The sequence below is a fragment of the Rhinolophus sinicus genome, chromosome 2, assembly GCF_057876585.1.
Source record: "Rhinolophus sinicus isolate RSI-liver-muscle chromosome 2, RSI-T2T, whole genome shotgun sequence".
Lineage (NCBI taxonomy): Eukaryota > Metazoa > Chordata > Mammalia > Chiroptera > Rhinolophidae > Rhinolophus > Rhinolophus sinicus.
The window spans coordinates 116,375,525-116,399,677 of record NC_142502.1 but is presented as its reverse complement, the minus strand read 5'-3'; the positions used below and the strand labels follow the sequence as shown (position 1 = coordinate 116,399,677).

Here is a 24,153-nt window from a genome sequence, read left to right as displayed (position 1 = left end):
AGATACATATAGAAATAATTCTAAAATGTACCATGCGATATTTAAGTAGGCACTGTTGATGAACATATAACACGATCCATTATTTTGCTATTACAAACAATTCTACAATGATTCCTATTGCATATAGATCAATTTATACAAGAGCAAGTTAATCTGCAAGGTAATTTCCTGTAAGGGGAAACATGGGTTAAGGGCAAATGGTGTGTGCATTTACAATTTACAATTTTTCATTATGGAATTTTTCAATCCTTACAAAGAGAGCGAGACTAATATAACGACCCCTATATCTCCATCATCACCCAGTTTCAATGGTTACTATTAATCCATAGCTGATACTACTTCATACACACACACACACACAAACACACACAAACACACACACCCAAAAAAATGTATACACATTTTAAGAAAGAAAAAACTGTATTAAAATTACACTGATGATAACCATTTTGAACACCTCCTGTAATTGCAGAAGTCAGATGTGACTTGTATTCATCTTTTGTTATTGGTATATATTGAATATTACAATTTTAATATAGTTTTCTTTTCTTAAAATGGGTATACTTTTTTTGGCAGGCATTTCATATCCTGTAAGATATGTGCATGGCTTTGCCATCTGACGGACTCCAGTTCAAATCTCAGCTGGCATAATTGTTGTCTGGGAGATGGTGAGCAACTCTCTCTGATATCATCCTCACATTGTGGTCCTCACCATAAAACCTTACTTCAAAGGGTGAGGATCAAATGAGCTACCACACAGAGCTAGCACTCAGTAAGTGGCGGCTAATATGACTCTCAAGTTCTGTGGTTCCATGATGGAGACCCACGCTCTGAATTACCTGCAGACATTGAGTGTCAACCAAGAGAGAACAATCTAATAGTTCTTCCTTCTCTCAGGCCCACTGAATGTTAGACATAATATGTCTGCCAACAATATTTCTACCATGCCTTTGCTGTCCATCAGCTCATCTTCCATCTATCTTCCAGCTTCCATCTTCCAGCTTCCGTCTGCACTTAGACGCTGGCCACCCAATCAAGAGCAAACATTTCTTTCTGGATGCTGCCTTTCCCAGACATGGGATTTAGCCTTCTCTCCTGCAAGGCTGAATGCTGCCATCTGTCCTACCAAGTGTGCTTCAGGCAGAGGGTTTTGAGTGTGGGAGGCACTCTCCCCACCCTACTTTTGTTTTCCCGCCCTGGCGAGGACAACAGAACGTCTACAGAGGCCTCTTGCCCATGCAGTGTTGGGGGTTGGACCTTCTCCTGTCCCCTTTCTAGTGCAACAAAGAACCTGGCATTATCCATTCTTTTTGGTTATCTTCTGGATTCATTTCGTGACAGAGAGGTGTCTGCAGGGTATGGCGGAGAAAAAGCCCACCGTGCAAATACATCCCAGGCGCATGCCTCCTGCCCTGGAAAGACCTGATAAGTGGCCCCATTCCATTCCTCCCACCTCTCCCTGCACCTTCTCAGGCTTAGGCCTGCCTCTTGTTCCTGGAACCCAGCAGATTCCTGCTACTCCGCCCCGGCAGGTCCTGGGTCGCGCAGCAGCGGCCCCGCGGCCCTCGGCCCTCTCGCCCCGTGAGTCAACGCCCGGGCGACGCTCCGCGTCACCCGGGTGCTCTATAGACCCCGAGGGAACGAAGTAAAAGTCCAAAGCCAATAGTGAGTCGGGATCCGTGCGCGCCGCAGCCCGGGACGGTGGCGCGGCTACCGGGAGGCCGAGGGCGCTCGCCCCCCGCGCCCCCGGACCCGGTGCCAGCCAGCCGAGGCCGCGCCGCCGGCGCCTCGGAGGCGTGTGTCTGTCTCCTTATATGGTCAAATGACACGCGGGGCTCGCCAGGGCAGGAGGCTGCGCTCCACTCGGCCGGCTGCGGAGCCGCAGCCAGGAGCCGCCGCCACTGCCGCCGCCCGGGACCTCCTGCTCGCCCGGTCCGGGAACACCGGCTCGCCGCGCGGTGAGTGCCACCACCCCGGGCTACCGGGAGGGAGACGGGGCTCCATCCGCATGGCTTGGGGACAAGGGAGCTAAGCCGTGGGGGAGACCCCTGGACAGGGGAGCCAAACCGTGGAGGGAGACCCGGGGAGAGGGAACAGAGGGGCGCGGTGGGGGGGCCGGGGGAGAGGCGACCAGGCGAGAGAAGCCAAGCAACGGGGGATATCCAAGGACGGGGAAGCCGAGCTGTGAGGAAGACCCGGGGAGAAGGGAGCTGAGCTAGGTGAGGATGCCCTGGGGTACTGTAAGCGGGAGGGACCCCCGCCTCATCCTCGGAGAGAGGAGCGCCGTCTGAGTCCTCGACTCCGCTGGGTGGCCAGCAGGGGCTGGACCACCCACGGGCGAGCCCTGGGCAAAGGTTGGTCGCGGGTCCGAGTGTGGGGAGCTGACCGACCCCCCTCCCCGGAGGCCCGCACTCTGGCCGCCTTCTGTCTGCGCCGGGTGTCAGAGGCCTTTCCCTTCAGTAGAAAGAAGTGGAGCTTGCGGCGTGGCCTCGCACGTTAACTCGTGCGGAAATTCAAAAACTGAACCACCAGGTTTAACAAAAATGGGCTTATTTTAAAGGGGGAAAAAAATTCTAATCTTAAATTGCACTTGTGTAATATATTAGCATACCTGGAACTGCGGGCAAAGAGTGTTAAATGTTGTTCCTATTTATTTTAAATGTAGAATCAATCCTATTTACATTCAAATCCCAATTTGGGTTTCAGGAGAACTAGTCTAACGTGGATTAAATGAAAGGTATACAGCTACCTTCCTGGTCCTGCACTGCCTTGCGTTTATCTTGGGAGATAATAAATCTGGAAAACTGAGTTCAAAACCCAGGGCCAAATCCTTCCGGCACTTTTGGCACTACCGCCCCTTAACCTGTGTTTTGTAGTAATGTATTAAAGGAAGGAGGCTTTGCTATCCTGAAAGAGGTTCAGATTGAAAACATTTGGGGCAACTCTTAGAAGTACAGGAACTCCTGGTTGGACAAACGGCCATAAAACCAAGCTCAATGAAGAACATTTCATTGTGCACTTATATAAATTTTTTAACCATGTTTTTCAGATTTAGCTCACCCTGAATTTTGAAGGGTTATCATTTAAGATACAGAATTGGGTTTCCACAATGTTTATTATCCTGTCGTGTTTTAAAATGCTTTTACACCACAACGTGTTTATAAAGGCTGGATTGGCTTATTGTGGACCAGATAATATTCTAAGGACTTATGTTCACAGTCTCATTTCATCCTCACAAATATGCCAGAAGGCAGTTGTGATGGACTAGTGGGCATGTACGCACTGGAGCTGGGCTGCCTGAGCTTGTCCCCGTCCCTCAACCACTAGCTGTGCAACCTTGGCCAGCTCCCAGAATCTCTCCATGCCTCAGTTTCCTCAACTGGAAAACAGGGCTATGACAGTGGCTTCCTTGCAGGACTGTTATCAAGACTACACATCATAAGCAGTGTATACAATTTGATACCATCCTCGTTCTTACAGATAAACTGAAGCGCAGAGAGATCAAAGTAACTTCTTTAAGGTTTCCCAGACTGTGAATGGAAGTGATGAGATCTGACCCCAGACAGCTTAACTTGAGAGGCTGAGTTCTAACCACTAAACTATAGGAGACACACCTGAATATTTCAATGAGGGCTTATGCTGCATTTGTTGACCCAAGATTGTTTGTTAAACCACTTCCAGTACTAAAAGAAATCTAAGTTGCAGACAAAAACTCCCAGTAAGACATTGAAAAAAGTTAGACTGGGTTTTAGGAGGCCTGGGTTCTATTCCTGTCTGGCACGGAAGGTGGGTTACCCAGCCCCCCGGGCTCAGGCTGTCTCATTTGTCAGCAAGGGGGCTGGAGTAGGAAAGCTTCTCTCTGACTCAGATGGCATGAGATACAAAGTTCCTTTTGCTTGGGTAAACAAAGAGTGATATTGGATACTTCCTGTGTAATTTTATTAAGAGAATTTTTCAAAGCCCATTTATGATGTGGAATTATACTGAGAGGTCACTTCCTCAAGATGACCACCTTGAACAAAATACATGGGCTCTTCTCTAGTGACTGAGAGCCCAGTCTTCCGGAAGATCAAGCTGGCATTGTGACTTCACGGTGAGTCAAGTATATTGGCTTTGTTGTCCTGAATTGTGGATTTGGACTTTAGCTTCTGTGATGGTTAATGTTATGTCAACGTAACTGAGCCATGGGGTGCCCAGACACAAATGTTATTTCTGGGTGTGTCTGTGAGGGTGTTTCTGGATGCCATTAATATTTGAATTAGTAGACTGAGTAAAGCAGATTGCCCTCCCCAGTGTGGGTGGGCCTCGTCCAATCAATTGAAGGCCTAAATAGAAGAAAAAGGCTAAGCAGAGGGAACTCCACCTGCATGACGGCTGAGCTGGGACAGTGGTTCCTTCTAGCCTTTGGACTTGGACTGAAACATCAGCTCATCTTGGGTCTTGAGCCTGCCGGCTTTTAAACTAGAACTTTCACCATCGGCTGTCCTGGTTCTCAGGCTTTCAGACTACTCATGTATATTCATTCAACTACTGGTTCTGTTTCTCTTGAGAACCCTGACTAATACAGCTCCTCATTAACTTTGCTTAAAAATTCTCACCAGCTCTCAGTCTCGCCTTTTTCAAGATCCCATCACTCCTTTGCTACTGGTGGTCTTGATTTTCCTTTTGCTATAAAATATGTTTGTCCTCTTGAGGATCTAATGCAAGGTTTGGGGCAGCATTTGGTCTTTCCATCAGTAATCCAATTATCATGGAGATTCTCACACATGGCATGAACTTGAATATCACATGTTATCATACTTGTAGTCCTCAGTCTTCGTAATCCATACCTTTACTGCCCTGATTTAGTCTGTGACGTAACGATCTCCTTTAGGCTTATGGTACTAAGTGAGGCAAATGATCTCTGTGCCACTAAGAGAAGCGGCTGCCCTGTTTATGAGTAAATAAGACTCATGTCAAAGGGCACCCTTGAAGTCTGTAAATATTTAGGATGTCAGTCAAAGAGAAAATAGATCTGTCTATGTTTGATGATACAACTTTTGGAGCAAATAAGATTTAGCCAGTCAACGCACAGAGGAGCAGGACATGTGTGCGAGCGATGCTGACAGGACCCTGACACAGTGTGCTGAGGAAACACCACCAAGGAGCGGGGCTGGGAGAATGAAGAGGGCAGCCTTCCATGGAAGTTGGGCGTCGCCAAAGGAAAAAAACCAGGTGGATGCAGCGCAAACAACAAGCTGCCTTTTGGAGATTGGAGGAGACCGGTGAGAGAGTGTGAGCACATAAATAACGTGCTCCCACGTCCCCAGGAAGGCAGTGGTAGAGCTGTAGGATGGGTCTCCTCCTCATCCCCCCAACACTGAGATGATTTATAAACCTGAGGCGGCCTGCCATTCTAGCCTGCGTAATTATGCTTGTCTAGCTAGCATCTACTGAACTGAGATGTTTTGAGATTAAATTACAAGATAGAATCTTAAAGGTGATTTAAATTCTTTGGAACTAGAACCAGACTGGAACTCTTTCAAAAATTGTATGTCTTATCTCAGCTTCTCAGTACCTAAGCCAGTACGTGGAAAATAGTGGCTACTTCGTACATGCTTATTGACTGGATTTAAAAGCCCGTGGGACATCAGAATAAGTCTCACTATTCTTGTATTTACGGACTTAAAGTGAGAAACTTGACATTTATTATTTCTCCATTTCTTTCCATTATTCAATATTCAAAAGTGAATTTGGAAGACGGTAGTTTACCTTATTCAAGCATTGTTTCTGTCACAAAACGTTTGTTTATCAGAGACAAATCAATATTTTTTAAACAGTTTTTGAAAGTTACCAGTTTACATAGAATTATAATACATTACAATATTATATTACATCCCAGACCCCTGCCCATAGATGTACTCAATGAAGGCTCATTAAAATAATCCATAAATATATCATATAGCAGTAGGCTTAGTCAATCTTATACCTTCCCAACAATCTAAAACTCGATTTCAAGTGGACTCTAGGCATGGTATTATATTTTTAAAAACAGCAACATCCTTTGAACTGGCTCCCCTTTCTTTTTTACCACAATTCGTATTTGAAAGAAACCGTTCAGCTAAATTAGTGGAAAGTGTTGGGGTGAGGGTCTGTGCTCTGTAGGTGCTCTGTGTCTGTGTCGAGGTCCTGGGCCTTTCACGGATTCCCGGAGCCCCTGTCAGGGGATCGAGCACATTCTTCACAGACGTGCGTAGAGACGGCTGCCGGCTGCTTTTGCTTCCTGACCTGACCAGGCCTCATCCTGGACTGTGCAGCTGCGTGTTCACATGGGTTTAGAGTCCAAACACAATAAGAAAAGTTCTCCCCGCTGTGGAAACAGCAGTGTGTCTGGAAGAGGGAAAGAGGCCAGTGATGGAGGAGAAAGAATGAAGCTTAGGATCTGTTACATCAGAAAGTTTAATGGCATTAAATTCCAAACCACATTTCATTTGGGGTTTGCTCTGCACATAAAACATTCCTCGTCTTTTTTTTATTTTTGCCCACATGCTTGTCCTCTGGGATATTTGTGTTCATTCCCTTGTGCATCCATTTGTTCATTCATTCTACAAGTACTTATAAAGCACCTGATGCTGTGTTTGTCACCTGCTGGTGAGGCCATAGTGATATATGCGCAGCACTTACGGTTTGGAGACATGCAGTCGCATTGCCCTGCGGTGTCATAAAAGCATTGTATGTTAAATACGGGTCTGAAAAGAGCCCACGTGGAACAGACCGATTTTCTTAATTCTCTATGAAAAGCTCTGGTTGATTGTTGATAAGCAATGGACTTTTCTACCTGGGTCCTTGGTGGCATTTAAGGATAGCCACAGCTTTGTCAGGACTGATTTTTCCGAAGCTTCTTCTCATGTTGCGGGCAGGATGTGGGAATATTCACAGGTTTCTCCTTAGGAATTAACTATGAGAGGAGTCTAGCAAAGCCTTGGGTTTGGGAGTGGGGAAGGGAAATGGCATCCTGGGGTCAGATGAGAGAAAGTAACTGAATACAGGGAGCACTGGACAGAACGCTGAACTGAGTCTTCTTTTGCAAATCTGGCCATGTAAGGCCAAGCATGGCCCGACAGGTCCATGTGGGAAGGATGGGCCAAGCTCGTGAAACGCAGGCCTGGGCCGCATACCCAGCAGAGGCCGTTCACCATGCTGGCCCCTCCCTGGATTCTCCGGAAACCTTTCTGGTCAGAACAAATGCATGAGCGTCCCGACTCCTGTTCTCCCTTTGTCTCCTTCTTGCCACCTCTCTCTACTTCCCTTTACTCCCTTCTTGTGTTCCTTCTCCCTTTTTCTTCATTTTCTCCCTAGCTCTGAGACTTTCCCTCTCAAACTTTGTTTTACAGTTTTTAAGTCTGGGAAGATCAAAATAACCCACATTTAAAAATCACAATGTAAAAACCACACATCCTCCCTACAGGACAAGGAGGGCACAGTGAACAGAAGAACCGTATCGCCCCTTTTGTTGTTCCCAAATGACAGATAGTATTGACACTTTCCCCATGAAAACAAAACAAAATAAAAGTATTGTTTTAATTAAAAAATAAAAGTAAATCTGGGGACTTTTAAATGGTAACTGTGTCTCAGGAGGTGAGCACAGTGCATCCTTGCTCCATTGTCCATAAAGGGTCACCTTTATCCTCACATCTGACTGAGCGCTGGGCTGACCAGGACCCAGAGATCAAAACTCTCTCCCGGCCATCCCAGCCCTGCCAGCCTCCCCTGGGACTTGCTTTGCCCAGTGCAGTGGCTTGGCCTGGAGCCAAGCCTGCTCCCTAAGATCCAGCTTTTTCAAATACCCTGGTTGTTCGGGGCAGAAGGGGGAATGAACTCAGAGAGTGATTTCACCCACGTAAGGGATGACAACTCCAGGACACTATAATTTAGACTTGATTCAATGAAATACCAAGTCAGCAGTCACACCTGATGTTCAGGTGTCTCCTTGTGTGCTGTGGCCTATTGTCAGCATTCTGTGTACCAGGTCATGGACACGAATGATACACGTGTGACTTGTCAAGAAGGGTTTCAAGATTCAGAGAGGGTCAGCAATTGTACACAATTAGGTTAAAACACTACTTATAGAATCAACATGTCCTATTTTATGTGATTCAGAAATGGACTCTGACATCTTGAAAATGTTTTTAAAGAGTCGTTGCCACTCAATTTTATCTCCCCCAACCCTGCATAGCGAAGCCGGGCTCTACACAGTGAACTTTCAGCGGGGCTTTCCTGTCTGTCCTCCATACTGCAGGCTGCAGGAGCCAACACGCTAAACCCACTATCTGCGGGGCACATCTGTGTTCAAGATCCAGGCCACATGCCCTCCTTTCCTGGGCCTTTCACTATCGTTTCAGCTTCACCTTGGCTACTCCGGAAGTGATCCCAGTCACTCTCATTTCCTGGGGTATCCGCTTGCTCTTCCCTGTTTTTTACCTCCGTGCCTTTGCTCACTCTGCTCCTTGGCCTGTGGTATTAGCTGGCTAACCTGTCCCAGCACAGGTAACATCTCCTCCTGGAAGCCTGCCCTGCTCTCCCAGGAGAAGTGGCTCCCGGCTCCTCCCCTGAGTCCCCATGGTACCCTGTGCGTCTCTCCATCACTGCTCTGAGCAGGGAGCCTTGTAGTCTGGCATATAACACATTTATCGGTTTTTATCACAAGTTCCTTCAGGGACGGCCTGTATCTTATTCATCTTTGTATCTCTAGCACTTCACATAACTTCTGACGCAACAGTTCCAGCTCGACCTGAGTGAATGAATAATCAGGTGTTTTATAGGATAAAAAAAAAAAAGGAAAGTTACAGGGGGCTCCTAATGTAGGGCTGTAGATAATTTTTCTCATTAAAAAGAGCCTTAAGATTGATAGTGTAACTTTAAATGCACACACGTTTTTAAAAACAATATTCTATTTGGTAGCATTTAATGAAAGGAGAACTGGTTTTAAACACTTTGTGACAGAAGCCAAGCTCTCAGATTTCTCATTAGCGTATGGGGTACTTACTTTGACTCTCAGGGTTTGTGCTTCATAGAATTCTCTGGAAGTCTGTAAGAAGACCTTCTCAGATAAAGTGTGTCCTGACCTGTTCCTAATTAGTGATGGTGCTCGCCTTACACCTAACATGTTGATTTAAGTAGAAGTGCTCTCCTAATCATTGAAACCGCAGTGACTTCTTAGAGAAGATAAGGCGCAAGAAGGGAGAGAGACCCACCATCATCAGAAAGAAATTTACAGAAAGGGGAGCCAAACCACTGGGCCAAGTGCCTCCTCCCAGGGGGTCCCTCTGAGCCTGTAACAGCCTGACTATTCCCGCTGGGAGTCAGGGTCAGTGATGATGGCATAGCCTCAGACATACTTTGCACAGATGTGGAGCTCCCTTGGGTTCAGGGTTGACTACCTTCTATTATTTCTGTGGAACTGGAGGAGGTAGCAAACACATACCAGGTGTATGAACATCATGGCCATTTCCTTCAAGGAGAAAGGACTCACCCCTTTCACTGGCTGGAGAGCATAGGTGTGGTACTCTAGAGAAGTGTTGGTGCAGCCTATAGATTGTTTCCCTTTCTCAGCAGGGTTGTGCTTGTCTGAACCCACTTGGAACCACCTTTCAATTTAGATCGGGAGTCTATTTTTTCTAACTTAGATGGCTATTTGGGAAAATTCATGTGACTCCTCTGTTTCCATTAATATTCCTGGGCTCCCATTTTTCCATCCATAAAATGAGGTAGTTGCCGTAGAAAATCTTGGGAGTTGTTTCCAGCTTTTAAAATTCCACCATTTATCATTCTGTCTCCTTTGATTGTTCTTACTTCGAATTCCCAAATCATTATGCTTATATTTGTGTGAACAGAATGGGCAAAAAGCCCCTGGTTCCACAGGTAAATGGCAGCCTTTCTGTTGGAAGGACAGGGCTCAATTGTGATGAAGTAAACGACAGCCACTTTCAAGGCCAATAACCGAGGAATTACAGGAAAGCATTGAGTCTTCTGCCAGCATAGCTGCAACCTGAGATGGCCTTAGTGCAAAGGGTATTTATAAGTTGAGTTTCAGAATAATACTTCAAATGCTTAAGAGCCCCGTCTTGTGATGTTATCACAAGAATGTCCAGACGATGTTTTCTTTAACTCTAAGAAGAACGATTTAGAGGGCTGGATGTTGCCACATGTGTCCAGCTGCATGGTTAATACTCTTGGGGAAAATTTTTTTCTATTAAACACAGAAATAACCAAGTCTGGATGCTCGCAAGATATTCATTTCTTTGCTTACAATTGTCAAGACCTTGTATATACAAGAGTACAAAATTAACAAACACTATCAAATTTACGTCATCATAAACCGGGCAACAATATTTTATTTGCATCATAGGGCATTATTCTGGAATTTCACCCTTAAATGTTTTGAAATGACAGAAAATTGGACCAAGTTTAATTAGAGTTCATGAAACATTATTGAGAGTTCCATAGTCATCCAGTCTACATATTTAACAACCTATAAAACTTTTTACTTTTCACAAATTAAATATCACCACTTGATAATATATGTATTCCTGAAGAAGATTGACTCTGTTTTGAAAGCCCTGGAGGCATTTCTCCATCCCAAGTATTTCCACAGTAGAGTGTTTGTTTTCTGTGAGAGTTCTGCCATGCGTGTATGGGAATGGCATATGAGGATGAGGCGAGGTAAAAACCTCCCCTTGTACCCCCTCCACCCCACCCCGTCCTGTCCCTTTCTGCTCGTGAGCACTCTATGCTCACCCTTGAAAAACACTGTGACTAGCATGATGATGCATTCATGTTCCTTTTGGAAAGCCTCGAGGTGTTGCCTGGAGAGGCCATTGCCTGAGGTCACTGACATTGTGAAAATCTGTTCTTGGAAGCCGGCTTCTTTGTGTTCCGTTCTCAGGATACCTGGGCATCGGAAGGATGATCTTTCCATCTGGGAGAAACCACTTGCCCAAGGGACATATGGCACTTTTTCTTGTGCAAGGGCAGGTTGTGCTTTCCAATGCCCTGTCAAGGTTAAGGGCATGTTCTCAGGGCATCTCATTCAGGTTTATCAACTCCCTTTTGCCACTGTGGTTTCTTAGTATCAGATTTACAAATCATAAAGGGAGCTCATGGAAAATCTTTTTATAGAAATGAACATATTGTTTCTATCCCTGCCTTTCTATTTTGGGGGCAAGGAGAAAGGGAAAATGTAACGCTCTGTCACACATTTGAAGTATACACACAGCCCCACTGGATGCAGGCTCTGATGCGAACTCTTGTATCCAAAACCACAGTAGCTTTTTCTGACAGAATCAACAAAAATAGGGACTTTTAATGTCATGGAATGCATTCAAACACAAAACTGCCCCCAACTAATTTTTTTTTAAAGTATCATTGAAAATGATGACCGTTTCGAGGGTGAGTTTCAATGACTCACATAGAGGAGCAAGCCACCGCTTGGCTAGAGATGACAGTGACTGACAGCAGGACAGCTGATGCCTTAGCACGTATGGCATTCCCGGCGCGCTCACCGGAACCGTATTTTCTCTTCTTTTTGACAGGTTGTTGAAACACCGGGTATCAAAATGACCGAGCGCTTTGACTGCCACCATTGCGAAGAATCTCTCTTTGGCAAGAAGTACATTCTGCGGGAGGAGAGCCCCTACTGTGTGGCCTGCTTTGAGGCCCTCTACGCCAGCACTTGTGAGGAGTGCCAGAAGCCCATTGGCTGTGATTGCAAGGTACCCCTGGGTGTCCCGTGGGCAGTGCCCAGGAGCTCCCCAAGAACCACAGCCTCTCTGTGTGGTTCTGCTAAAGTCCTGACCTTTGTCATCTAGTGAAATTCCATCTCTTGGTCCCCCGTCTGATGAGCTTGGGCCCTTCCAGAAGCCTTTCCAATCCCCTTCCTCCATTATTGTGTCTGTGCCCACTCCTGATTCCATAGCACTTGGTTCATGCTTTCTCAGGACGTTTGTGCTGAGTGTCCTAAGTACACTTCTTATATTCTAGTTATTTGTGTCCTTATCTCGCTGCACACCCCACCTCCCAATGCTGTAGCTTTCCTGAAGGCAACACTCTCTTACTCCTGCTTGCCTCATTCTGACTCACCAGGAGCAGGTGCGGCTCAGTAAATATTTGATGCATGAATGTGCACATGAGTGAGCCGAAGCTGATTCCCAGATAGGTGGACACATAAGAGCAGGAAATTCATTGGAATACTGGGGGCTCTTGTCTCTTTAATGGCAGGTCAGGCTTTATATTGTTTCTTTTTCCAGGGGAAAGACACATGTATAAGGAATTCCCAGCTCTCCTGCCATGATGGCATGGCAGGTTCAATCGAGGCTACTGGTGCTTTATGCTGACTGACCATGGTTGAGTGTTGGGAACCCTGGCCTGTACTTCTCAGCACATCCTTTGTCCAACCTGGACCACTGAAGGATGCCCCCAGGGGTCCGGCCATGTCTCTAAGATCACTGATATCTTCACCTGCAAAACAGCTGCTGAAACAAACTTGACAAGCACTTTAAGTGACTGTCATCTTGAGAGCCACAGATTTGGTACAAAATGGGGTCACTTTGGAATCCCTAAAGGAATTCCCAGATTAATGGATGCCAGGGCAGCTCATGGCATTTTGTTATCTCTTTCCTGCTCTCATTCCTTTGTTCTCTCTTCGGATTTCAACACCGTCCTTTGTGATTATAAATATCAGTATGTAACTGCTGACTGATTAAGTCAGGCTGTGCCTACAAACACATCTACTCCTTGTTTTGTATACTTCTTTATTTTATCACATCATTCCAGGAAAGGCGTAAGCTAAGGTCTGTCCCATCAGCTTCTGTTGCTCAGTACTTAGTGACAACTGAGGAATAATTTTCATCTTGTGGGGAAAGAGGACTTTGTCCTGAACAGAGACATGGGCCACTAGAAACCAAGCTGGGCCATGTATCTTTTGGCTTCAAAACAGGAAGGATTGCCAAGTGTAAAAGAAACAAAACTCAGCATTCGTCCTGTGGAAACTTTAAAATGGTCAGCGGTTTGGCCACCATGAGCAAAAAGTAGCTGATCTTGCTGGTCTGAAAGTTGAATACCTCCCTCTGTCCAGTGTTGTCTGATGTCTCGTGGGTGCTGTACCTCGTGGGTGCTCTTAGACCCTCTCCGTTTATTTGCTAGGCCAGTTGTAAGAGCTCAGATGCCAAACTGTCCGGTTCCAATCCTGGCTTTGTGGTTCACGAGCTGTGTGAACATGGGCCAGCTACTTGAGTCCTCTGTTCCCACCTTCACATTTATAAAACGGAGATAAAACAAGGGTGCCTACTTCATAGGGTTATTGTGGTGTATAGTAGATACAAAGCCCTGAATACCCAAAATGGCAGCTGACTCCAAACTTCCACTTTTCGTCTAACTACTTCCCTATTTTTTTTCCTGTAGCATGTTCCCTCCACATGCTCCTCAGAAGCTCTGCCCTCCCTCTTTATCAGTTTTCATTATAGAAACATCAATAAAAATGTCCGGTTTGAGGAAGAACTAATAGGCAGAGGAAAAAATATATTATTTTACAAAAAGCTTTACCTGGAAAAGACTTGAGCAGGTGAGAGTTTCAGCTATTATCTTGACAAAGAACAACTCTAGTTGAAAGAAAACAGTTTGGATATTTGGGGCTAGTCATGCTTGCCTGGTGACTAATGTAAAATCAAAACAAAAATCACTGACCATTTCTCCAATATGATTTAGTGGAAAGACCCTTAAAGCTCGTCGTCCTTCAGCCACATACTTTATGAGCCAATAAACAAGAATCCCCCACACGGGGCCAAAATCAACATGACTGCTGCGAAGTCAAGAATTAATCATACTGAACTTTTCAACCCAGGTTAACAGTTTACTGTATGTGGAGTTATGCCATGTGTCTTTCTACATTTGGGGAGAAAAAGAGATGCTGACTTGAAGTTGGACCTTGCCATTTGGGGATTTTGAATATTTGCACTGTTCTCTGGACTTTCAGAAATAATTATGTAGTTGACTTTGTGAAGGAAGCCATGATAGGGAAAAAAATGTTTCTATTACTTCAGGAAGTAAGACGTCCTGGCAGGCAGGGCGCTCGGGAGAGCAACTGAGCTGGCAGATGTGGTGGCCATTCTCTTTTCTTAAAGTAGCATTGGCACCATGAGCCTCACTTCACTATCCCGCTGAAGGACAGGGGCATGTGTATCATTTTAAAATACTGCCAAGCCTATGGGATTTCGGCTTATTCTGTGGTTATTGACTGCCTTTTACTCGAGATAGCCAAGACTCCAGGAACTATTACAGTGGTTAGCTTACATATGTTTGAATATCATTTTTACGCAGTCACTCAGTTATATTCTTTATTTCTATTTAGTTACTCTGAGCAAATGCTGTGATCTCATTTACTTTCACGGCCAATGGAATAGTCAAAAACAGGTAATACGGGTAAAATTTCATGATCCTCTTACATTACACTATTCCTGAAGTTTTTGTTTCACACTGTGGATACCGGCAAAAAAAATTTTTTTAGCCTGATTTTAGATGTTTTGTGGATGGATATATGTACCTAAGTTCTGGGCTTCAAAAATTCAGGAAATGATAGAAGAGATAGCCTGGCCAGTAGACGCCAGAGAGATAGTTGTAAGATGCATTTATCAAATCAATGACTTTAACAAACTCTAGGCCATGTGCCCAGCTCAGACTTCAAATTTTCCATGCCTGTGTGAGCAGGTCATGAAGTCAGATAGGCCACCAAACCTACCCATGTACGCCAGAAGGTTCAGCAAAGAGGAGGCAATAGTCATGAACAAAAGTCCATCTGTGAATCTAAAACCTGCACGAGGGTTGGCTTCCAAGGGTCGTCACAAAAGCTACCACACTCTGAGTGATTGCTTTGTTCTGGGCACTGCAAAATGCTTTAATTGCATGATCTAAACTCCTCAGAATACCCCATAGAGAGGAACGGTTTTCATTCCTCTTTATGGAGAAGCCACTGAGGCTGAGAGAGGTTGGGGGTCTTGCCTGGGCTACAGGGTTCGGAAGCACTCAAGTTGTCATTCGAACCCAGGTGCCGTGGTTCCTGACCCACATGAAGCGCTGCTTGCCACGCACAGCCCCAGGCAGGACGCTGTCTCCATGGCTGTCAGGTCAGGTGTCGATTGGACTTTCAGCGGAGGCGTCTGCCTGGCCCCTATCAAGTGACCTCAACAAAAGGCTCCCGCCTTTCCCCTGGGCCCCTTCAGATGGCAGTAACTGCTACAGAAATGATGCTCAATTTGTTTCTAGAACACTCTTTCCAGCTTCCTAGTTAAATGGGAACAATTGAATTGATGATCAGATTGGCACACGTCCAACTCATCAAACTATAAAAGTTTTTCAGTCAACATTTGGAAAGTTCTTAAAGGACAGAAAACTTCTAGGGCCTTTCGGTAGAAAGTAGCCAGGGGAATGAAACTGGAGACGAAGGTTTTTGCAAATCCAAGTTAAATCTAGATATCCCTGTTACACTTTTAGAAGATTCCTGGCCAAGTCTGGCTGTGGGGCATAAGGTCAGATTGGGAAAACTGGTCCTCTTCTGCGGGCCCCTCTAAGCCATTTTTCTGGGAAGAGCAACTATTCCACACACATTCCCACAGTCCAGCTCACCGATCTGATACTTTTTTATTTGTTGAGGTGATTTTTAAATGCTTAGTGAGTGAATCACCTTTTTTTTTTAGAGTTTCCATGTTAATTTGTCCACAGAGTTTGGAATGAGTACCAAAAAATACGCATATTTATTTAGACATTCTCCTATAAGAGACAAGTTTGTTTCTGAAGGGAATTGAGTAAAGCAGGAGCCTCAGAATTGGGAACAAATGGCAAGATCAGTAACCTAGAAGGACCTCTCAGTCCATGAAAACTAAAGGGTCACCTGCAAAACACGTGCCCCTCCCCCAGGGGACACAGCACTCAGTAGTGACATCTCGCCCATCGCATTAGGTGGGACTCCAGACACACTTGCCTGAGCCCACCCTCAATGGGCTGTATGACACCGACAGGTCATGCCACCTGTAAACCTTGGGGTCCCTATCTGAAAGAGGGGTTCTTATCTTAGGGGGGTTAACTGAATAAGCGTAGACGGAACACCGGCACAGAGCTCCACAGAGGAAGTGCTTTCATTTCTGCCACCATCTGTTCTTCTGGGCCTTTGTTTTCAACGATTTGAAAGAATATACCATCGAAAACACGATAACCTGACAATCTCAACGCACAGGACATCTTTTCAAAATGTTGAGCATGGCTGACATTGAGAATCCCTTTATAAAGTGGGATCTTCTGGATTTGTGGACTGGTTGGATTGGGAAATCTTCCAGCCCAGGCAGCACAGTGTGTAAAGGAGGAGAGGGTGCCAGCTCCAGACCAGCTTCAGCCTGGAGCCACCCTGCTGCCCGGAGCCACCTGCAGTTAGCTGCAAGCTCGAGAGGCATCCAGGCCCCTGACTCCACCCCACGGCTCTGCAAAAGTCTCAAGAAAGGCGTATTCAGAGCCAAGCAACAAGCACTTCCCATATTAGGAATGTTTCTGAAATGGAAAAATATAAAATCTGACAGGAAGTGTTTGGGCCTAATCTTACATTGTTTATCAACATTTTACTGCAATTTATGACATTTCTGTGAGCACAAGATTAGCTTTGGTATTTTTCCTGGGATGTATAAAAGATTCTTTTTTCTTCTTCCCCCTCTCTCTAGAGGACTTTAAAACCAGGATATTTCTAGGACATTTCAACATTCTCGGAAGTCGGTCCTCACACCTGTACTTCGTAATCTTGGACCTCCAGCATCTAGATGGTGTCTGTTGTAGTCACTTTTGTGGTCCACATGGTTATGCTCCATCCAGAACAGCTCTGACAAGGCTAGATGAGTCTACCTCAGTACTAAGAACCCAAACTAAAACCTTGTTGGGAGCTGAGAACACTAGAGAGGAAAAGAGCCACCAGGCACCACGTCTTTACAGATTACTATTTGGAGCGTGATCTGAAGCTCAGGTTCAGACACATGGGTCTACTCAGATAATCCAGCTTATTGGCCTTCCCATGGTATTTCCAGTCTGCCCCTCAGCTCCAGAGAACCATGTGCCTAAAATCCCACCTCACACTTAGGCTCCGGGGAGAATGCTGTGTTGGCCAGAAGCCTCTGCCTGCCCAGAAAGAGCAAAGCTGGCAGTATTTAGTTACCTTCTCACTCCCTACATCTTGTGGACTTCCTTAAGCATGCATCCAGGAGGAAGTGGTGACGTGAATTTATTAACTCAGACTTCTAAAGAGAGCACAAATGGAGAGCCTAAGAAAGAGAATCACAGAGAAACCTGATGGGTGTTTAGACAAGGGCTACCATATATGATTTTGAAGATGTATGACATAGCTCTTTGTGGCGTGCGTTAGCATGACTTCCCTTCAGCCAGCCTCACTCATGCTGGGGGCTTCATAGAGTAGGTGATATTTGAGCTGGGCCTTACAGCTGAGGGAGATTTTGCCTGTTGGAGGGGAGAGGAGAAGGGCCTTCCAAGACAAGGGCCAGCCCTGGCAGGGGTATGGAGGGGCAAAGGGGAACTAGAGCAGAGGATAAAGCTGGGCAGCCGTTTTGGGACCAACCTATAAAGATGCTGGCATGCCAGGCAAAGCCTATGAGCGAAATGTGCAGCTGGTTCTGTCAGATCATTGAAGGCCAAAAGGCCCCGGGAATATTGCAGAAAATGTAGTCCACATCTTTTTCGCACCATTACATTACATTTGCTCATGTATAAAATACGAACAAAACCTTATTTCATAGGGTTATTCTATGGCTCAAAGTAGATAAGAAGGGACTAAGAAAAAGAACTTTAGATTTAAAAGGGATGAGGAAATTAAAAGCACTGCACAAAAGTAGAGTGGTAATTATTAGCATGGGAGATTAAAGGTGAGGGAAATTCTAATCCATGCTGCTATCTTCGTGAGTATGTGCAATTTCAGGGAGTGGTGCTTTGAGGCAACTGTTTGCATCATTGATTATGATCTGAATAAAAGTTAATACTGACGTTAATTGTGCAATTACAATAGACTAAGTTATTATACACGCTTGGTGTATGTGCTTGACCATAAAACTCTTATGTGTTAAAGTGCTTTCTGTGTAACAACTAATTAACTCATTCAGTCTCCACAGCCAGTGGTAGGTCCTTTTATTGCTGCTTTGCGATGACAAATCTGGGGGGGGGAGAAAGGCTAACTCTGTCGCTCTCAGTCATGTATCTGGTAGATGGTGAGCCAAGATTTGAATCTACAGCCTTGAGTTTAAATAATAGGATGACATTTTCCAGGCATTTTGGACACCTGCTCCTCCTCCTGCTACAGTAGATGTGGAGTGAGTGCCCTGCCTGCATGGCAGTCCCTCAGCTGTCATTAGCCCAGGAAATTTTCCACTGTCTGAAGCTAGAACAGTGGAGTGGACCCATCACCAACAGCAATGCAAGCTGTTTAAGGACTATTTTCATTTACTGCATACCATGAAATTTAAGAGTATGGTCACAGGTTGATATTTATCTTCAGGGAAAATATTTTGTCAGAAGGTTTTGAGAATTGTCAAACATCCTTGAGTGAACAATTCAGGAGATGTTGCGTGCTAGTGCAGACATGTGTATGTGCACACGTGTGCAAGAGAGAGAGGCCAACTGAGAGAGAGATTGTGCGGGTGAGTTATGCAGGCCCCAGGAAAGGAATGCCAAGATAACCTTGGTCAACTGAAAAGCATCTTGTGCACAGAACCCCTGACCCAGCTCTCCTGGGGGAGGCTGGGACGGGAAGCATTTCCAGGCATCCAGCCTGAAAGGACAGGTCAGCTCCTCAGGCCAGAGCTGAGGTGAAATGGCTGTACCACAGTTGGATTTAGAACGTCAGGCCATTTTGAGGAAGGCAGCAGCTACTTGGGGGACTGGACACCAAGAGAGCAGGAGTGACCACAGGAAGTGTGGCCTTTAAAAGGTCTGCAAGTCATGCATTAGTACTTGTGGTCTCAGAAAGGCATGTCAATAACACCCAAATTCAGAGGGGCAAGTCCTAGTTTCAAATATCTGTCAGCAAACCTGCCTTCCACTACACCTGTTGTGTTTTCAAGCCCGAAATGGTAACCATAGGAAAAGTGGATTTCTGCAGTACTTTTGAGCCACGTGAACATTTCAGAATGAGCTTTTCCATGACTGTTCAGTCACGTCAACAACTTGGCTGTTCTTTCCTCATCTGGGGACTCGCTAACCAGGACGGAGACTGTGGCGACATCTGGTGGCTTTGCTCTCATGATGCTGTCTGTGGAGGTTCCTCCCTCAGTTTTTCTTAAGGTCAGCCCCAACAGGCAAATGTCCTTGAACTCTATTTCCTTCCCTTCTCTTTTCACTAAGAAGCTGTAGCCCCTGCCTGTGGGATGCCGACTGCCTGGGCAACACTAGACCATCTTCCAGGAAGCAGGCCTCTGACATTCCCCCCTCTCCCCTCGCTCGGCTCCTCCGGGTTTCTCATCTCAGCCAGGTGGTGATTCATGGATCACGGAAAACATTTTGCAGCTTTTTCACAATAGCAAGCCTTTCTGAGGGGACTGGTCTGCACAGAGGGAACCCAGTCAACTTCTGAAAAACTGTCTTTCACTTGCTACATAATAATCAAAACTTATCATTTTATTTTTTAAATTGTGGTGAAATACACCTGACATAAAATATGCCGTCTTAACCCTTTTTAAGTGTACAGTTCAGCATTGTTAAGTACATTCACATTGTGTATGTAGCCAGCTTCCAGAACTCATCTTGCAAAACTGACACTTGTATCCATTAAACAACTCCCCACTCTCCCCTCCTCCCAGCCCCTGGCACCCACCATTCTGTCCTCTGTCTCTATGAATTTGACTACTGTCAAAAGAGCCTCATAGGTATAAGTGGAATCCTACAGCATTCGCCCGTTCATCCATCGATGGACACTTGAGTTGTTGCCACCTTTTTTTTTGGTTACGTTGAATAATGCTGCTATGAATTTGGGTGTACAAACCCTGCTTTCGAGTCTTGTGGGCATGGACCCAGAAGTGGAAAATGCATTGCTGGATCATATGGTAATTCTATTTTTAACTTTCTGAGGAACTGCCTTACCGTTATCCATTCCAAAAAATTTTAAATGCATTTATTCCACAATCAGCGTGATGAGTGACAGTTTGATCAAGAGCTCCAGTTCTTTTCAAATGAGGCTGATTACTTTTCTTAGCGGATAAGAAAGTGGTTTGTTCAACTTCATTCAGTCTAAACAAAGGGCTTGCTAACTTGCATTCACTGGGGTGTAAAATATACCCCATTGTTCCTGAATTTTTTCAGTGGATATACACAGCTCTCATCAAGGGGACGGTTTTTTAAAGCAAAGACTAACACAGAAATTACCAGGATTTTACCCAGTTGGTTCACTGGAAATAGCTTTTGGATCAGAACTTGAACTTGAACCTTGACTCAGCTGTGACTGTGGGGATGTTACTGAACTTCTCTGAGCTTCAGTAATGATGTTTACCTTGCAGAGCTGCACAACCTTAACCTCACAACACGGTCATAAGTATCACCCCTGGCATCCCAGAAAAATAAAGACTTCTTTTGGAAGAAATGATATGTGCAAAGTATGGACTTTGCCGTTTGTAATGAGTTTGAATATATAGTCAATTAATTCAAATTAATGCAGTTTCTACCTTATTTCATTTGTCAAAATAACCAGTAAAGCACAGATCATTTTCCCCCCAAATTTCTGAAAATATTTTAGGCTAGAAATGCAAGAGTCAGGGCAGTCCTCTGACCCCAGTTCATATGCCCCTCGGTCTGGGTTCACAAAGGATGGGGAGGGATGGGCATTTCAGTGAGCTGTCCCTGTGGGCCGCTGAGAGGCAGTGCCCAGCTGGAGGACCCCCAGATACCCAGGGTGCCGAGGCGATCAACCTCACGGGGAGATGGGGGAAAAATCAACCTCACAGAAACAAGTCTGTTAAGTCCTGCATTGAGAAAATGCTACATCCATCTCACCTCCATTCCTTATTATGTTGTATCAGCCATAATTCTACTCCCAGATGTCCTAAAACGCAAGCTTCTAATGGAGATGTTGTGAGAGGGAGCCATACAGGGCATACCCCTTCACAGTCACCCAACTGTGTTTAAAGGGATTCAACAACAATATATTTTCTTAATTCCCTGAACTAAAACAATGTGCGAAGACTTCACCAAATCAAATAACTTTAATTTGGTTCAAGGTTCTGGGAAGATATGCACATACCACGGTATTTCATCAAGAGAACTATTTGTTCTAATTTGGGTTCCGAGTTTAGTTGGCATTTTAGGTCTTTCTAATCAAATCCAAGATATGTGTTTTCATGCCCTACACTTGGCATCGCTCCAGCTTCGACTTGGGTTTTGGTAACAGAGACATCTTCGGGAAGACACTTGAGGAGGGCAGCCTGTTGTTCAGGGCACCTAAGAGCTGGAAGCCGGCCCAGGAAACCCCATGGTGACCTAAAATTCTCTTTCTGCCTCATTAATAAACGGATGCCGGTTCCAGGTCAGAGCTGGGGAATACAAGGAGCAAGAGAAAAGTAACCCGTTTAAGATACAACTGGCTAAAACTAGGTTATTTTAACTTTGTATTGACACTTTCAAAATGCCATATACCATTTTAACACTACAAGTACCAGAAGATTGATTATTCCTCAGACAAGACCAAGGGTAACACAGAGTCGGCACAGTTTTCTCTCCTGGGTCCATTTCTCTTTTTCATCCTTTGCTAAAGAGCGTGGGTTCAGTCTTCTCAGTGCCTATCCTCCCCATCTGTTCCCTATTTGTGTTTTCCACAGACTGGACATGGCTGGCCCCTCACGTCTCTGCAGGGACCTGAGTGTCTCCACCTCCTCTCTCTCCTCCCCCCAACTCCTGTGTCCTTATCCAATTGTCACACACAATTTTAGCATGTCGCTCTCCTATTTCACTAGTTTATAGACACCCTCCACTGCCTTCGGATAAACTTAAACTGCGAGCAGACCTAAAGGCCCCTCCTGGTCCAGCCCGGCCTGTCAGCGGGGCCCAACGCCCAGCTCTGCCAAGCAGCCCTCTGTCACCCCTCGCCATGTGCATACCTTCCTCTGTCTGGAATTCCCTCTCCAATGCCCTTCCCAGCTCACTGCCACCCACGTAGCTTCCATACTCAGCTGGTGGCACCTCCACGTGCAGTCTCCTCATCTGCTTTTACCAGGTTAAGCCAGAGCCTTGTCCTCGTGGCGCCTTCTCTGACTTTCCCTCCACCCAGGGCTTCTCTCTCCTGCCGTTCATCATGGTGACCCTGCTGTCATGCTTGGTTTTGCCGAGCCCCTACCTGGCCAAAGGACTCCTGCAGGTCCAAAGGTCTATGTGCTGAGTAAGAAGCATTGATGAGTTTCATGTTTTCTGTCTGTCTCTCTTTCTTACAGACAATACCTAAGGGAAATCCAAAAGCATCTTTCTCTCTCTCTCTCTCTCTCTCTCTCTCTCTCTCTCTCTCTCTCTCTCTTTCTCTCTCTCTCTCACACACACACACACACCTGTCTAAATGATTGCTCCAAAATGTAGCAAAAGAAGAGCAACCTAACCTTACTAATTTCAGTGTTTGGTGAGGGTCACGGTCCAGGACCACCCACAGGCCTCGGCCCCCTTTCCTCCCTGTCTGCCCCTCCGATGTGGACCATGCCCTGTGTACTGTGGTCAGACAGAGCAGCTCCGAGCCCCTCCTACCCTCTGACTGTCTTGTGTGATCTGGGTTGCAGGATTTGTCCTACAAGGACCGACACTGGCACGAGGCCTGTTTCCACTGCTCGCGGTGCAAGAGCTCACTGGTGGACAAGCCCTTTGCCGCCAAGGGGGACCAGCTCCTCTGCACAGACTGCTACTCCCACGAGTACTCATCCAAGTGCCAGGAATGCAAGAAGACCATCATGCCAGGTCAGAAATAACGCTCCCTTCTCCCCCCTGATTTCTTCCCTTCTACTCTCTGCATCTGTACTCATGTGGCTATTTTGGCAAATATGCATTGTGCCCTCGTGGCTCCAGGCACTGGGCAAATGGGGGGGGGGGTCCTTAGAGTCATTGAGCTGAGAGGACACCTGGTCCTCTTCTTGTGTGGAGTTCACGTTCTAAACAGACGAACATTACCTCCCAGGTAGACGCAGATTTGACTGCAGCTGAGTCAGATGCCAAGGACAGTGCTAAGGCGGCTCGTGCATCCTTGTCGGGGGAGGGCAGGACTGTGTGCCTCATTGTTTAGAGGTTAATTAGTTAGTTCGTTTTTTAAGAGAGATGACTGTTTTATTTTTTTAAAAAGAGTGAACAAAAATATATAGAATTTGTAAATACATAATTTAAAAATTAAGTCTTGTTAGATATATATAGAAATGAAGGCAAGGAGAGTAACCACTGTGAGAAGAGCCAAAGATTCGGACCCTGGACGACTGAGAGAAAGGAACAGACATCACTGTGGCCGCCTCATCGGCCACCTATGGTCAGTGATGTCCTCTGCACCACCGATGAGGTGTGACCGGAGGGTAGACTCGCCAGAGTTAGCAAATAAACCTGTAGGACTCCCTGTGAAACCTGGATTTCAGCTGATTGTGTTAGTATCTGTCCCATTTGGGACCCTCAATCTGGCATCCGTACCAGAGAGCCACATAAAACCAGAGAGAACTCTGTCCGGGGGATGTCTTCCGGGCGAGTGGTTGGTGGGAGAGCAAAAGAGAATGAAGCAGCAAGAAGGCCCCTGGGCCCCGGTCGCTGGAACAGCAGACTGGTTGGGGTACAGACTGCCGTGAGTAAATAGGGGACAGGGGATGTCACCCGGAACTAGGGCCCTCGGGCTCTGGGGCCTTCTCTCAGGAGGGCACTGACGGAGCTGCTGTGGAATCAGCCTCGGGTTGACCGGGAAGCCTCACGTTCCTGGGAAGGTGGCGTCCTCTGCACAGCTTCGTCAGCAGGTCAGCATGCGGTAGCCTTAGGAAGAGTTCAACTGGGGGCAGGCATAGTAAGAGACTCTAACAGCGATAAAGGTGTTAAATAATCTGTTCAAGTATGTGTAAAGTTTAAAGAAAAATTGGTCTAAAGAGTAAATGA

General features: G+C 45.8%; 1 protein-coding gene across 2 annotated transcripts in view; it reads left to right on the top strand.

Annotated features, from left to right (window-relative positions):
* FHL2 (four and a half LIM domains 2) overlaps positions 1 to 24,153 on the top strand; it is a 65,415-nt gene that overhangs the window by 25,949 nt on the left and 15,313 nt on the right. The window contains exons 1-3 of one of the 2 annotated variants that reach the window (XM_019714010.3): positions 1,705 to 1,958; positions 11,571 to 11,750; positions 22,818 to 22,992. In XM_019714010.3, the coding sequence (XP_019569569.1) occupies positions 11,595 to 11,750; positions 22,818 to 22,992 (331 nt within the window). In that variant the 5' untranslated portion in view covers positions 1,705 to 1,958; positions 11,571 to 11,594. Of the gene's footprint in view, positions 1 to 1,704; positions 1,959 to 11,570; positions 11,751 to 22,817; positions 22,993 to 24,153 lie in introns of those variants that run through there. The other variant, XM_019714009.3, reaches the window with a different exon arrangement.